General features: G+C 41.5%; 1 protein-coding gene across 2 annotated transcripts; it reads right to left on the reverse strand.

Annotated features, from left to right (window-relative positions):
- Nucleotides 1-98: 98 nt before the first annotated feature.
- LOC119010943 (ATP-sensitive inward rectifier potassium channel 10-like) lies at nucleotides 99-13,786 on the reverse strand. Of its 2 annotated transcripts, none has more exons than XM_037083575.1 (6): nucleotides 13,533-13,786; nucleotides 7,119-7,464; nucleotides 4,594-4,805; nucleotides 4,211-4,342; nucleotides 3,714-3,891; nucleotides 99-3,105 (listed from the first exon to the last, which is right to left on the reverse strand). In XM_037083575.1, exons 2-6 carry the CDS (start codon nucleotides 7,462-7,464, stop codon nucleotides 2,723-2,725), a joined length of 1,251 nt encoding a protein of 416 aa, XP_036939470.1. In that variant the 5' UTR covers nucleotides 13,533-13,786; the 3' UTR covers nucleotides 99-2,722. The 2 variants fall into 2 exon arrangements, with proteins under 2 accessions (XP_036939470.1, XP_036939471.1); XM_037083576.1 differs by lacking the exon at nucleotides 13,533-13,786 and adding an exon at nucleotides 11,623-11,761.
- Between the last annotated feature and the right edge of the window lie 2,067 nt (nucleotides 13,787-15,853).

The raw sequence follows: 15,853 nt of genomic DNA on the forward strand, positions 1-15,853 counted from the left end.
GAAGCTGATGGAGACAGAGGTCGCAGTGGTCCTTCTGTTGAGCCGCAGTGTTCAGCTTTCCAACCAGAATAAGACTATTAATGAAATCAAACAAAATATGGCTTTTAATAACTTTATTAAATCATCTTTTTTATAGAGAATTTGTCTTATTTGATCTCTCCGTCTGCACTTTAAACACTTTTAACATTCCATAGCTTGGTGTTAATTAAGAAAATGTTACAAATACATACAATTTCCAACAAATACATATTCATCATTCACATCTTTGCATCTTCTGTCATCCCTTATCTATCATTAGCCATGTGTCCAGCTGTGCTGTTCGAAAATCACCTATTTGTCTCAAAGAAGAAGCGTTAAAGTTGTAATAATTCTTTCATGTCAGCTAGTATTGGCCATGTTTTATGCGGTCTGGGGGCAGCTGATCAGTCATTTGAGTAAAATGTTCAAGAAAACAGGACTTATCAGGGTAAAGCATTTCCATCACCCACTAACTTATTTTCCACAAAGGCAAAAACCACCTCAAGCAAGCAGAAAAACATTCTTGCAGAATAGGTCGTTTGCAGTCACGTGATTCCGATGGTACATGAAATTCAAATGGAGGGCGGAGGTGAAAAACAGAATGGAAGAGATGGAGGAAAAGTTAGTTATTGTTGCAGCCCAGTCGCCAGAATATGATGTCAGCAGTTAGCATTCCTTCAAACCACAGATATGTGACACTTGTAGAAAATGATGGAGGTGACGTTATAATTGCAGTTTGAGTCACACCAGTAGATATTTGAAGGGACATGGATCATCTCCACCCAAGATCGTAGTGACTAGAACAGATGCGTTAAGCCAAATAATGATGTATTTCTTAACCCAGCAATTCTGGTGCCTTAACCTGAACAGACCATATGCAGAGCGCTGTGAGAAGGGAACATAGGATAATCAACCTAAACAAACCTAAAGTTGCAACATAAAGATAGACCCAGTTGTAACTTATCTGTGGTTAAGCAGAAATGTAATATCTGACATTAGCTCTGGAGACTGGGTTGATCGTTGCTACGTATTGTTGTTCAGTTAGACTGGTTCACACTCCAGGAAAGGAAACAGGCAGCTACATAGTAGCCGCAAAGTTTCCTTTGATCGGGTAGTCACTGCACAAACAAGCATCATCCGACTCAGTTGAAGGTTTGGGAAATGTTCAGTGATTGACTTGTGATCACGATTCATATGTTTCACTTCAAATTGCGTCCCTTTCATCAACATTTTCTCAGACGATACTTGAAAATGCACGTAACAGTATGCTGACAGAAACACGGCTAATGGCACAACATCACTTTCACTTTCTCAACACTCAGCCCACAAGCGCAGTCTAATTTAGTCTTCCTTATGTCCTTGAGTAAAAGGGGCTTCAACAATATGTTCATTGTTCATTTGATGATGTTAGTAAGTGCGGGAGGCTTCCACAGAAAGGAGAGCTTCCTCTGCAATTCCAGTAACATTTGCAACCCACAATTACCAAATTCGGCAGTTACATCCATGGATGTGCAGTATCTGTTAGTGATGATCTCAACACATGAGCTCACTTGAATCAGTCAGTTTAGCTTTTACAGGAAGGGAACATCTGTTCTAGAGTTTATCCTAACTTCTCTGAATGTGTAAGTGCTTTTATTAGTGTCTTACGGCTCCGAACGTAGGCAGCTAACCTTCCTAAGGTGCACACGTACATTATGTACTTACATAAAGTGCTAACAGCAAAAAGTCATGACATAACAGAAAACAAGAAATACCAACACCATCAAGAGATACAGTACAGAGCACCTTGAACACAATATATTCAGTCTGACGTCCGTCTACATTCCAGGTGTAGTGCTACATTAGTTTAACAGAGTCTCCAAAGTGCTTTGTCTCACATATGACAGTGCGTTGCCACGTACAATACACTTAACAGATGTTGTGTGTTTGTGTATTTAACTGCTGCGCTCGTGTCAGGAAACAGGAAATGTAAAAATATCACGACAAGAGCGGTGGGGGAGGGGGGGGGGCGTGAGCTTGACAAGTAGGATTAGCATTAATTATTGGTGTCTTTACCGTAATAGAAGTCACGTGACCTTTGTAAACCACACATTCGCATGTTTATTTTAGAGGAAGTATAGAGGTTGTCTCATGTCTGGGTTTTCCCTCCTCCACCCCGTCATCACCCACCCATCACCACCACTATCTCGACGATACTGCTGTTGGAAATTACACTCTCGCACTGACTCACACGCTCTGCTGAGGGAAGAACCCAAACAAGCCCACCAGGGTTTCCGCGCTCTCCACCACTATTTACGTTTTCGGGATGATTTTTCTGTGTGAATAAATTAGCAAACCTGTTATTTTTGTAGTTATGAATGTGTCTTCAGTGTATGGTCCAAAATTCATACAGCAGCTGCAGTTAGACAGTACGTTATGCCATCATGTGAATACAGTCAAACCAGTGTAAAACGTGTATTATCCCAGCAAACGAATGATGAGGACAAACCCTGAAGTTGAGTCTGCAGTCCTCTGTATTTGCTTTCTGCATCATTTGGCTCTACTTGTACCTACAATAGATACCTTTCTGATATATGTATGTTTTTAAAAACAGTCTCCCAAGCTGAGTTGATATGACGTTTCATCGATTCCCGGTTGACATTGGATGCAAATCTTCTGCGCATTTCTCGCTTTCAAACACTCCCATCTCAGCCGTTTTATCTGTTCACACGTTGCTGATGCGAACACTAAGAGCGCGGCCACGCTCCTCCCCTCTCTCCCGGTAGCTCTGCTCCAGACGAATCTTGTCTGGATCGGACACATCGGGCACAGTCCCGCCCCCGTTGCTCTGGTATCCGTGCTGGGGGCTGGACGGTTTGAAGACGGGCGTGGTCTTCGTCTTGGCCACTTTGTCAAAGAAGGCGAAGTCTGCCACGTATTTGCCTGATGGAGACAGAGAGACCACGGGGGGGAACTCGTAGCCCCAGAGAATCTCGTCAGGCAGGTAGGAGGTGCGGACCTGACAGGTGGCGGAGGTCGGCTCAATCGTAGCGCTCATGATCACCAGCAGCTCGAAGTCTGCCAACTCTGGATCTGTCCAGCCCCCACCTGGTGGAGGTTAATCAGATGGGAGGAGCAGCACAATATAGAGAAGTGTAGAAAGAAGAGACAGAGGAGCAAAAGATAAAGAGGAAAGAGGAGGAGAAAAAAATACATTCAAAGATTCACTTGAGAGTTTTTAACCACTGGTAGTGAGGTCCCCATTTTGTTTGTACCTTGGCAAGGCTCAGAATGATGCACATATATGCACGCAACAGAAATTCCTGCCAGTGGCTTCACACTAGTGCACCAACCAAGTGATCAAAGAAATATAGCAATGCACCAGTAAAAGGAAACAAAGAAGAAGTTATTTAAAGGAGACCTACTGTACTTGTTGGTGTTTTCCTCGTGAGTAGTCCCACCTTTAATTCTGTGACTTTGTGACATCACACTGCCTCAGCATACCATTTGCATAATTTGTAGTGGCTAGTTTGGCACAACACTTGATTTAACACAGCTGCTCTGTTATTGTTGGCACTGCTGGCTCAGGCATGTGTGAGCTGAGCTGATCAGAGCAGACTGGGGGCCTTAAAGACTGTCTCAGATGTGTTTTTTAAGCATCAAAGCATGTAAATGAGCATAATATGTCTCCTTTAACAGGTGAAACACAAGCTTACCCTTGGCTGCCCAGGCTCGCAGGGGGCTGGTGTCATCGATGAGGTGGTAGAATGTGAGGGGCAGGATGAGGAAGGGGCTGTCACTGGACGTGTCCACTTGGAAGGGCACATTCCTCTGGTCCAGACGAACCGTCTCACCTTCCTTAGTCAGAGACGTCTGGAGCAGTTTTCCAGTCACCTGTGGGGGAACGATGTGCACAAGTTGTTGTAGCTAAATTGGTTCATGAATTTACAAAATGTTTCTACACATGAAATTTAATAATACTTCACAGGTGTGGAAAACCTCTCGACTCTAAGAACACGATGCAGACGTGAATGATGTTGAGACGATATGTTTGGAGATTACAGCACACTTTTAATGCACTGCAGAAGGATTCATACGTTTTGTCGTTATATTTTTGTAAGGTTTATGCCTTGGGCAGTTTGTTCAGACCAACTCATAGAATTTACAGCAATAGTGGAAATATCTGATAAATTGTCTCTGCACACACACACACCTGACAGCCAAGCAGAAGACTCTTGCGCATATTGGCCACCCTGATCATCAGGCAGGGCCGACCTTCGTGGGTCGACACCACAGCGTGTTGGCTAAACTTTACCGTCTCACCTCGCTTCTTTGGCCGAGCAACCTGAGAAGAGAAGTCTCGATCAGTTCTGTAACAAATGCATGCAAACTGCAAGGAAATGTACACAGTTGTGCTTGAGTCATTCAAAGTAGAAGTGCACATATCTATTTGTACCTGAAAATGCTTCAAAAAAAAACATCAATTCTCTTTAATAGAACAATTCCACTGTGAAAATAACATGGATCTATGTAGAAAGAAGCCTTCTGTTTTCATTGTATCTCACTTTGCAGCTGGATATTGTATGTGTTGGCTACCTTGGCCAGGAAGGTACCAGTGATGAAGATCTCCATCAGCATGGTGATGACCAGCTGCACGATGAGGAGGATGACGGCAGCTGGACATTCCTCGGTGATGCAACGGAAACCGTAACCAATAGTCGTCTGGGACTCCAGGGAGAAGAGGAAAGCCCCCGTGAGAGTCTGCATCTGCATCACACAGGGGGTATGGTTTGATGGAGGGTTGAACTCTGAAAGAACATGATAGAAAAAGCAACAGAATCAGATGAAAGTCTGTCTGACCTTATCATGTGATGCTGATCATTTGAATTTCTCAGAAACTACAAAGTTCTAGAGCAGAACAGCAGAGTGATAAGTGAAAATAACACTGTGCAACACTACACAGGACTTCCTGAAAATGTGTTATCAACACTCTGTTGAGCAAACATTGAGACACTTGAAGACGTTTGCCGAGAGCGTGCGACAGATAAGACATTAAGTTGTTTCCTGACCACATGAAAGTTTAAATTTGCCAGTGTCATTTTAAGCTGAAGTTTAGGTTCAGCAAACACCAGCAACTTCACTTCCTCAAAACACTGCTCTCACTGACAGTGAACTTGAACATATACTTGTTTGATTTAAGACAGCACTTCTCACTGTTTCCAGCTACCTCTAGAAAACTACATCACACCACCATGTAGAGGTCACACTCTCACTCACTTGTGGTTTGTCAGCTGTGTTTTAATTATTTTAAAGTCTGTTGTCTGTGGTGTGAAGGCTGCTGAAGATGGTGTTTTTTTTTCATTTGTCATCATGTTCAACTGCACGAACATCCTGTGTAACACACAATATTTAATCAGTTTAGCCTTTAACACTTAACTGTTAAGCCTTTAAAAGCATTTGTAACAATAAATGTAATGATGTATGAATAGGTACCAATCATAGTTTAATTATTTCTCAAAACGAATTACAAAGAACGCTGAAAACACAGTGGTTTGAAATACATTATTCTGTCATGTCAAATGATGAAAGCTGATCTAATATCCATTCAGTCTTCCACCACTGACAGTAAGAGGCTTATTAAGAAAATAAGTTTCAAGGGCATTTAAGCTAAAATCAACTTTGTGCATGATTTATCTTCTCTATCTTTTTTTTTTTTTTTTTTTTGCGTGCCACAAAAACTCCACAAGACTCGTTGGAAGTATCAGAATTTCAGCCAATCACTTCAACAGAAATGTAAAATCTTTGCAGTACAGATGAATCATTTTCATGTCCTTAATGTGTGCATGAAGCCAGTAGATAGTCATCTGTGTCAGCTTGGTGGAAGACTTTAATGCTCATTTGCTAACAGTGTCGAGAAAAAAAAAAGGTCACACAGGAAATGCTGAAAACTCTTTTGGCCTGTGAGTATCTATCACTGGGTAGAGTGGGGTGTATTCTGTGACCACTTTACATCTGTGGTTTTAACTAGTGAAGACAAGATGCAAAACGCATTCTATCCAATATTATATTTGGGTACACTGGGGATGTTAATGAGCAACACATTCCTGGAATTTAGACTTAATTCTAGCTTGTGACATTATCGCCCACCTCTTTATACCTAGAAAAACCTTTGTTTTGAATCATTTCCTGTTGACTCCTGAGCTATACTGCAGAACTCAGATGTTTCTCAAAATGAGAACAGAACAAATTTGAAGATCAACTTAACACCCAGTTTAAGCTTGAACACGCACACTTGCACGCTACTGACAGTGTAGCGGGTGAGAATGTGACACTGTCTCATAGTTTAGGGAAGGAGTGCTCAAGGAGGGGAGATCAGATACTTTTGAAGTGAACAGAATTAATCATCTATTTTCCCCAGAAGAAATGACCATTTTCTGTTTTAAATTAACTCCACAAAACAGGTCCTGGGTTGGTATTGTAATAACTGCACTGAGTCTACATGTAATTTATCAACTTAACATTAATTTGTTAGATATGGCGGACCAGTTAGAGCGATTGGGCAACGTCTTCCGCGTGTGCTGTTGCTCCTGAGCTGTAAATCCAGACCTCCTGGAGGAATAAACACCTAGAGTCACATCATATCTGCTCTGATCCAGAGAGCTCTGAGATTACTTTTTAACTTTTGGGGTCAAAAACGTTATCTTTAGTCCTGTTTATCAGCCTGACTGCAGCAGTGATCAGCGGAGGTGACCTCCATTGTCCGGTGTTTATTTTCTATAAAACTGACTGCCAACTCAAGATGGAAAAAAATGTTCGTAACTTCATGAACGTATTAAAGAGCGGGGAGGGAAAAAAATATGAGAGAGAACCAGACATTCTGGTGAGTGCTGAGCTGAGTGAGATGTTGACCTAAATTTAAAATGCGCAGGAATGAATGTCTTCCCTGCAAGCTGTTACTTGCCAATTCAGAGCAGCAAAGTGATCTTGGGGGGAATTATCGCAAGTAACACATTGTGAAAATTCATCCATTCATTCATTCATTCATTCAAATGCATTCAAAACTTTTAAACTAAAAACGTGCAAATACTCTACCCATTAACCTACGAGCCGCGTTTTCTCACCGAGCAGGTCTCCGTGCACCAGTGCCACAAGATACCACAACACCCCAAACAAGAACCAGGTCCCCGCAAACGTGGCCGTGAACAGGAAGAACTTGTAGCGCCACTGCATGTCCAGAAATGTTGTCCAGAGGTCACGCATGTACAGAGCGCTCCGCCCGCTGACGTGCTCGATGCGCACGTTGCTACGCCCATCTTTGGACAGGACACGCCTCCTCTTCCTCAGAGTCCCGCCCCCACCAGATACGCCACCACCCAGTAAGGGTTTTAAAACGTCTGTCTGGGTCTGGGAGTGGCAAACCTTCTGGGGGGAGGAGCTGCGAGAGGAAGGGGGTGTGGCAGATGTCATCTGGTGAATGAAGAAGAAAGAAGTGTTAAATCATCGCTCTCATAGCTATTTGGCCATTTCGGTTAAAAGATAAGTTTGAGATTAGTTTGGGGTGGACTGAGATTCAGTATTTACACTTAACTGATAAAAGTTGGACAGATTGATATTCTTTTATATTTATATTTAAATATATATATATCTTGCAGCATTTCACATCAACAGCACCTCGTGACCTAATTAAAACTACGGTGACTTCCTGCAGCATACGGAAAACCTTTAGAAACTTCCCATTCTAACTGTAGGTTGAGGTAATTTCCCCTGCAGCTGCTCTCATTTTCAGGGGGAATTTATTTAAAGTGAGACTAATAATACCTGAAACCAGACCTGTTGTGATTGTATTCAAAATAGGTAGTAAAATAAAATGAAACAACAAGCAGAGAGACAGCTCAGAAACAAACTGGAACTTTGAATCACAAAGCCGGACAGCACAGTTTCAATCAGCAGAAGCAACCGGAAAGGCCGTGCACACTCACAAAAAAGTAAGCGGGAGTTTCCTGAGATTGTCACACTCCAAAAAAATCTAATTATTCTGTGCTTAAATACGGAGAAGTGGACTCATGGATTGGACATGAATCACAACCACATGAGGTTGAATCAGAATTATGTCTAAATCGCACAAAAAGGCTGGGTTCTACCGGGTGTTTTTACCAGGAATTCGGAGTACATTTTGCCAGGTTTTTCAATTGTTCAGATTTCAAGTATAGTCTACCCAATTTACCTGAATCCACAACAGGTAAAAACACCTGAATGAGTGTGCTGCATGTGTGGTTCTCAAGCTTATGTCATGCGCTTGTGCACAAACTGAAGTGACTCAGACCAGTCAGCATCCTGAGGAACTACTGGCAGCTACAGGGTGTGAATTATGTGTGACCGGCAAAAAAAGCACCCGTTTGTTTGAAAACAACAATGGGCACTCCTGAAGGTGGTTAGCGTGGATGCTATTGCTTCAGTTATATGAGAACTGGAGAGTTTATTTGATTGAAAGAATAGCAAAGAACAGCACTGAAGTTTTTGCTCAGTTGAAAAGATATTCGCTCTTCGCTTGACTGGCTTGAGTGGAGTTTGAATTACCATCCAGCTACAGTGGTGGTGGTAGCGTTCTCCTACTGCTGATCTGATAGGTTGAATCTAGCCTGTGATCGACAGTGATGGACAGATGGGTCATCCAGTCACCATCCAACTACTGCGAAAGCAGCAAAACCAGAACCAAAAGCAAAACTGGTGGGTCAAATGCCACTGCCACAGCAACATTTAACAGCCTGAGGCCTAGTCCACATGAATGTGGGTATTTTTAGAAACTGATACTTTGCCAGCTAAACATTGTATGCAGCTATTTTTGTCTCTCTTTTCCATTACTGTATTATCAATGATGGAACCGTTTGCGTCCAATCTCCAAAATCCAATCTGTCATTGTACAAACACAAATACTCCAATATCATAACACATACTCCAAGGTCCCATTTTGCCAATGATGCTGCAAACACTGATGAACATGTGTGTCTGCGTCTTCATGTCTGCGCATACAGATGTAAACACTATGCACACAGAAGGCCAAAACGCATAGAAAAAGCTTTGTCATGAAAAATAACTGTGTACGTATGTGGACAGAGCCTGGTCAAGATGAAGTGACATTAGATGCTCAGGGACAAACTTGTAATTTCAGGGAAAGAAAATGCGTTTTACTTTTCAACTTATTTCAACATTTTGCTGTAAGTGACAGCTCTGAGAGGAAGAACAGTCCCATTGGTTTCTTCACTGATTGCAACATCGTCAGATGTTTCCTTTTTGAGCCGCACAAATATGAAGCAATTACCAAACAGTTTGTGTGGAATGCACGGCAAATAGTAAGACTTCTTTCTGCCACACTACAGTGCTCAAGTCATTTTTCAAATAGGTTGGAGGCCAGAGAAATTCATTGAAAAGCAGATTCAGAAAACAATAATAACCACGACGATTGAAAGAGTAATGACATACTGCATGTGCACCAGCGACCCATTTTTGTGTTGCAGCTTGTGTGAACCACCCAACCAAACTTGCCAACCAAAAGATATCAGTCAAGAGACGAAACAGTGTCAGACCCGAATTGTAATCGTGATGCTGTGTGTTCACATGAATCAAAGACGTTTACAACCAGTTGTAAGATTTCAAGAAGAGCCAGTTGTCACAGGGTTGACAACCAAGCAAAAACCTAAACTAAACTTTTGTCCATCTTGCAAAGTTTTATTTTATTTATTTCTTTTTTTTTTTTTTTACAGGTTTCAGTTCCCCACATCTGCAAACATTACATAGATTCTTGTGGGCAAGAACAATTCCTGTTAAGTTGATTGCCTTATAGTGGCCTGTTTGGACAGGAGAGGTAACTGGTCTTAACCTTTGTACAGATAGAGAAATTCTCAGCTCTTTCCACAGGACAAACTCCATTGTTTTATTGTCTAAATGGAAAGAAAATTAACTACAAATATCCCCAACCTGCAGAGTTATATGTATGTTACAGTAATATTTGTGTTTTTAGTGCTTCTCATAGTGGGATATTTGCACAAATGCAGTCCACCCCCTTCACACACACACGGACAGACAGTTACTGTTTCTCCACACATTTCACACACTGACTTACGTCCAACATGTCATGCAGGCCAGCAGGGAGAATATAGCCCACAAAGGAAGAAGATAAGGAAGAGGAAAGAGAAAAGAAGGAAGAGTAGAATTAGGATGAAGATATACTGCATCAACCAAACAAACCATCCACACAGAGTCTCATTTGTCAGCTGGAGGAGAGAGGAGAAACCCGAATGAGTCAATTAAGGTGAAACATCTTTGTCTGAAACTCGGACATTTATCTAGATGAAGGTTTTTTTAAAAGGCTTTTCTGTTGGTTCCACCTAGAGAGGCCTTTAGTGGACAAAGAGTGAACTTCTGACTGGTAACTGGAGACGACGGTAAGGGTTTTGTAGGAAGATGGCCAGAGTTTTGCTTTCTAGATGCCCCGCTCAGTACTGTTCCTGTAGCCTGGCTCAGGAGTCCTTTTGCAATCTTTCTCGCAAGTGGCTGCTTTATACTCTGGATCCTCACACGGTCTCTCTGTTTCTTTTTCACACAAATTAATGCCAAGGATACAATTCCTCTGGATGAACAAGTTGTCGACAGTGCACTTTATGGCCAGAAGTCTATGGACACCCTCACATTAATATCTGATTTCAGGCTTTCCGAGATGTCCAAGGCATTATGGACAGCACACAGGTCAGGAGCAGCCAACAACTGTAGGTTGCTGGCAACGCTTTTCTAACAATGAATTTTGGCGTGATCAGCCAGTAACTCGTGAACATCCTAAGTCTGACAAACCAGCCACTGCATTTGTTGCAAGAGGTCACAAAGAAAAATAGATAAGTTTACTTGATAGAAAACTTCCAAAATACACATTTCAGCTTTTATTTTTGTTCCGATTTTTGCTCCGGAATTGCATACAAATTAGATGCATATTTAATTAGATATGGTCTCATTTGCATATGTATACACAAAACATTAGAATACGTGTTACGCAAAATATGACTTAATTTAAGTAATCAGCTGGGGAGGTTTCAAGATCACATCTATATGTTAAAAGTCGAGGGTGTTGGATGGGGTTGAGGTGCAGTCATGTTCTTCGGCACACATGATGAAAAACTTTTAGGATCCCTTTTTGTGCACTTCAGCAAAAATATTTTTCAAACATCGCTGATTTGGACCAAATGGACCCATACCAAACTATGGCAAAGCAGCTCCGATTTAAAAGCATGCAGACATAAACACACAGTCATGTCCGTATACTTTTGGCCATGTAGTGTAAATCAAAACAGCCTGCAAGATGCTGATCATGGATTACATAACCAATCAGCTTTAATTACATCACACGTTTGTGATTATGCAAGGGTGAGCCCCTCAAAAGCTCCATAATTACAATGACACCATTGAAATCTTCACTCTTTCAACTCTGCGTCGCCTCTCACCCAATTTTCTCTGGACTCGGGGACACACTCACATGTCCCCAGAAGGAAAGAGCACACAAATTCCTACACAGGTAAGTATCAGATAACTAACAGAGCAGATGGGAGTAAAAGAAGGAAGTAATTCTTTTTGACCAACCTCTCCAGTAGGATGTATTCCATCTCCATGGCAGCACGACAACTTAACTTTACTGTACCGCCCTGCCTTAGTGAGCCCAGTCCAAAAACTGAATCAAAACTTTTTTCTTTCTGCCAAACAAAGGAGCGCTGAATGTTTTCCTGATCTCTCTCCCTCTCTCTCTTTCCTCTTTCCCTCTCCTTCCTTCTCTCTCTCTCCTCTGTGTACACAGGAATGCTTTGTTTGGAGCCGAGATAAAAGAAACAAAAGACACTGTGTCCATCAGTGTGTGTGTGTGTGTGTGTGTGTGTGTGTGTGTAATTATGTGAGAGTGGGATTGCAATTACATGTGCATTGCTGTATATGCGTGTGTGACTGTAGGCGTACATGTGTGATTTTGCGTGCATGTTTGAGCGTGGGTATATGTGCGTGTGTGCAATTACTTGAAGAGTGGACAATTATATACTTATTTCTGTGTGTGCGTGTGTGTGTGTGTGTGTGTGCGTGTGTGTGTGTGTGAGATGAGTGAAAGGAAAAACGAGAGAACGGAAGAGAGGAAGAGAGAGAAAGAGATCTGTGACAAAAGGCCCTCGTTAGTATTCTGGAGTGAGGAGTAATCCCCCTCCATCTCTCGCTCTCTGTCTCCCCCTCACACTCACACACTTTTTCTTTCTCTCCCCCATCAGTTACTTTTTTCTCTTTCTTTCTTTCTTTCTTTCTTTCTTTCTTTCTTTCTTTCTTTCTTTCTTTCTTTCTGTTTCTTAAAGGGGCCCTATGCAATTTAAGGAGAAGAAATTAAAACTCAAACTTTTTGAATTTAAAAAAATCTTTATATTTACAATATCAATGAGGTCTTCAGAACACTGGTTGAAAATAGCTCTTCTGTATCCTTCATCCCCTTGTTTCCCTCTCTTTACTTTAAATCTGTTTTTTTTTTCCTCCTGGTACCAGATCTGAAAGTGACGTGGATGTAGTGAAGGTAAACTGATTCAAACAGGTCTGTTAAAGCACCAGCAATTGTTCAAAAAGGAAACTAATATGAGTTACGATGGACATTTTGATTGACTCATTGATTACTTTGAGGACTGAAACACACTAATTATGCAGACAATCATTGGGGATGAAAACAATGAATCCTGAGGAGTTATTCACCGTCCTCTAACACAAATAAAACATCTTTTTGATAATGTTTTGTGATTATTTCCTGCTGTCTTTCGCTCACTTTATACTGCCGCAAACAGCACGATGAGGGTGCTAAACCGAGCGTTAAATAAATGTCAGAGTTCACTCACCATCTGACTCATACTGTGAACTGATTTGAGCTCAAATTTCTCATTTTAATCATAACTTTTAAGAGCTTTGTTCGATTACACGAATAAGAACTGTTAGTGTTTGTCAAATGTGGTGCTCTATAATCAGATGATCTGATTGGATCCACATGTGCTGTTAAACATTTTGATGTGCATCCTGTGAAAGTCTGCATCAAATAACATTTCTTAGAAGACAGTTTTTAATGCTTATAACTGTCATGTCATTTTCTTATGATAGATGTTCATGATTGTTGAGGTAATGTGGATTCTGTAAGGGGAGTTAAGCATTTATTCAACTCTAAAAGCTGTCAGAATTAGAAATTTCTTGATTTTTTCAATGAGATTTTTTTTTTGTTTTATTGTTAATACATATCTAATTGCAGCCTGACAATCACTGAAACATAACATATATCAACAAATCAGAGACTGATATCTATCACAGTGTGCACATTTACTTGCTGGATACATCTTATCCCAGTAACAAATGAGAGACTTACCTGAATGGTGGTAGAGTGACTTTTTCATTTCTCAGTTCAAGAAACAAATGCATTTTATTGCCAAACAAAATTCTTTATTTCTTGATACTCTCATTGCGCTCTGCTGAGAAATTGATTTGCTTACCTTTTCAGCTATGAGTGCAATCTAAGTGACCCGTGCAGAGAGGAGTTAGGAGCCCGGAGCCTCAGCCTCTCGTCCACATGTCTGCTTTGTTGTCATGCTAACACGACACAGCTGGGACCCTAACTCTGCAGGAGGAGTAACTTCAGCAGCCTGCGTCCACCGACACTGATACACCATCAAGGAGAATTATGGAGACGGTCATTGGCTCGGCGGGCTCCTGTTTCTGACCCAGAGCACCAAAGAGACAGGACTTGGCTTTATAACAGGCATCTCTCTCTCTCTCTCTCCCTCTCTCTCACCCTCACTCACTCCTGAATTCCTGCTGTGTCCTGCTTACGTCTGTGTAATTGCTGTAATAATTGATCGACACTCGCTTCAATCTCAATTCAGCACCAGAACGACACAAACGCATCACACTGAGGCCTTGAACTTTGGTCTGAAAAGACCCGATTCACAACATCACTTTATTTTTTTTAAATCATGCTTTGTCACACTTGTTGTTGCACCACCTCCGAATGTCCACAAATGCACACACACACACACACACACACACACACAGATGGATGCACATGTTTGGGGCCTCACATGCACCGGAGCACACGCCAACGAGCGGCCTCAACAGACCACCCCCTGCAGCACTCACACACACACACACACACACACACACACACACACACACACACACAAACACTTTTTTCGGGGGCACCACAGAGCCCCCTATTCATAACTTGTGTGCCCGGTGTTTGCTGTGTCCAAGAGCGTCTGTACGAAGCGTCCTGTTAAGCTCGCACACATAAAGAGGGACGTCCGTGAGGTGAATACCATCCGTTATTCTCCCTGAGGAGAGGGTGACAAAGCATTATTTAATTGAAAGAGGGTTGGTGGAAGGAGTTGATGAGGACCATTGGTCAAATGTGCTGAAGAGTTCCTGTTGGTCCGTCTGATACAAAGTTCAGGAAAGACTTTTATTTTAATACTTTGTGGTACTTTTGTGTGTTCAAACAGCCATGAACTTACGAAACGGATGAAGAAGGATGTTAGAAAAGCCCGAGGTGATTCTGCTGTGTAACAGAACATCATGCTCGGAGCTGAAAAGAACTCAGCTTCCTGAGTTGAGTGGTTGTGTAGTTGCATGTCAACATGAAGAACTTTGATCCAAGTCTCAGAGCCCGGACCACTGGCGCCAGAATACGGGGACAAGAGGACTTTTTGTCAACCCACTTTCAGGTTTTATGGTAAAAAAAAGAGGTAACGCCAAAGCCGGCCATTGTATGTTGCCATTAAGTTTTAAGCTTACACTGTCGACATGCACCTACATGCACCTTTAAAAGATGGTGGCCTGGTGCATTTTGTGCGTGACAGACTCAAGCTGATTTGTCTCAGGAAGTGGGTTAGGCTTAGTTTCGCCAGTCATAATGTGTGTAGAAGAAGCTAATTTGCAGTCACACAATTAGTATGATAGTTACTCTGGACTTATTACTCCATTTAAAAGTAATACAATAACTTCATTGTATTACTTAGTATCAAAAGTAATTGTAAGTATAGTTATACTACTCTTTTTTACACTCTACTCTTTACGTATTTACATTACTATATTGCTACTTTATTGAAATATCTCTGTGATCTAACTTACCCAACAAGCTTCATTAGATCTTAAAACCACTTAATGTCCGTTATCTCATCCTCCATCCTTCAGCTTTCTAGCTAGTAGCTGACGTGACCTAATGCACATAGACGTCATCATAACTCAGTCTACTGTGGACAAAAAACAAATCCTATGGCAGTGCAGTTAAAGCTGTGTTACTTCTTAAGGTAACTTTAAGGTTATTAATGATTTTTTTATGCTACTGCTTTTTACACACACATACATAGAGAGACATAAAAAGTAGCTGTTAATGCAGCGTTATTATATACTATCTTAACGCATTGTTAAAGCAGAGTTGATCAAGACTGTTTAGAACCTCAAGTCTATACAAGCTAATACCTATACAAGGCCTCATTCAGACCAAATTAGGCATTATGCGGTGATGCTGTCCACCCCAACTTTTGGAGAAACACAACCCAACATCAAGCCAACCAATGGTGGCCAATTACATAAGCTGGCATTCAAACCAGGTGGTAAACAGTATGCATTAAACGACACCGTAAATATGGCCTACTACTATACTACCAGGAAGATTTTTCATTTTCTCTGATAAGTGCTGGTTGACGTTGAAAAAAAAAAAGACACATGCACAAACACAAGGTCAGAGGTCCAAATTGCTCAGAGTTTCTATGATGTTGCTTGGTGCTTCAAACAACATCATGCTGCCAGCAGGCTG

This window comes from Acanthopagrus latus, chromosome 21 (genome assembly GCF_904848185.1).
Source record: "Acanthopagrus latus isolate v.2019 chromosome 21, fAcaLat1.1, whole genome shotgun sequence".
NCBI classification, from domain to species: domain Eukaryota; kingdom Metazoa; phylum Chordata; class Actinopteri; order Spariformes; family Sparidae; genus Acanthopagrus; species Acanthopagrus latus.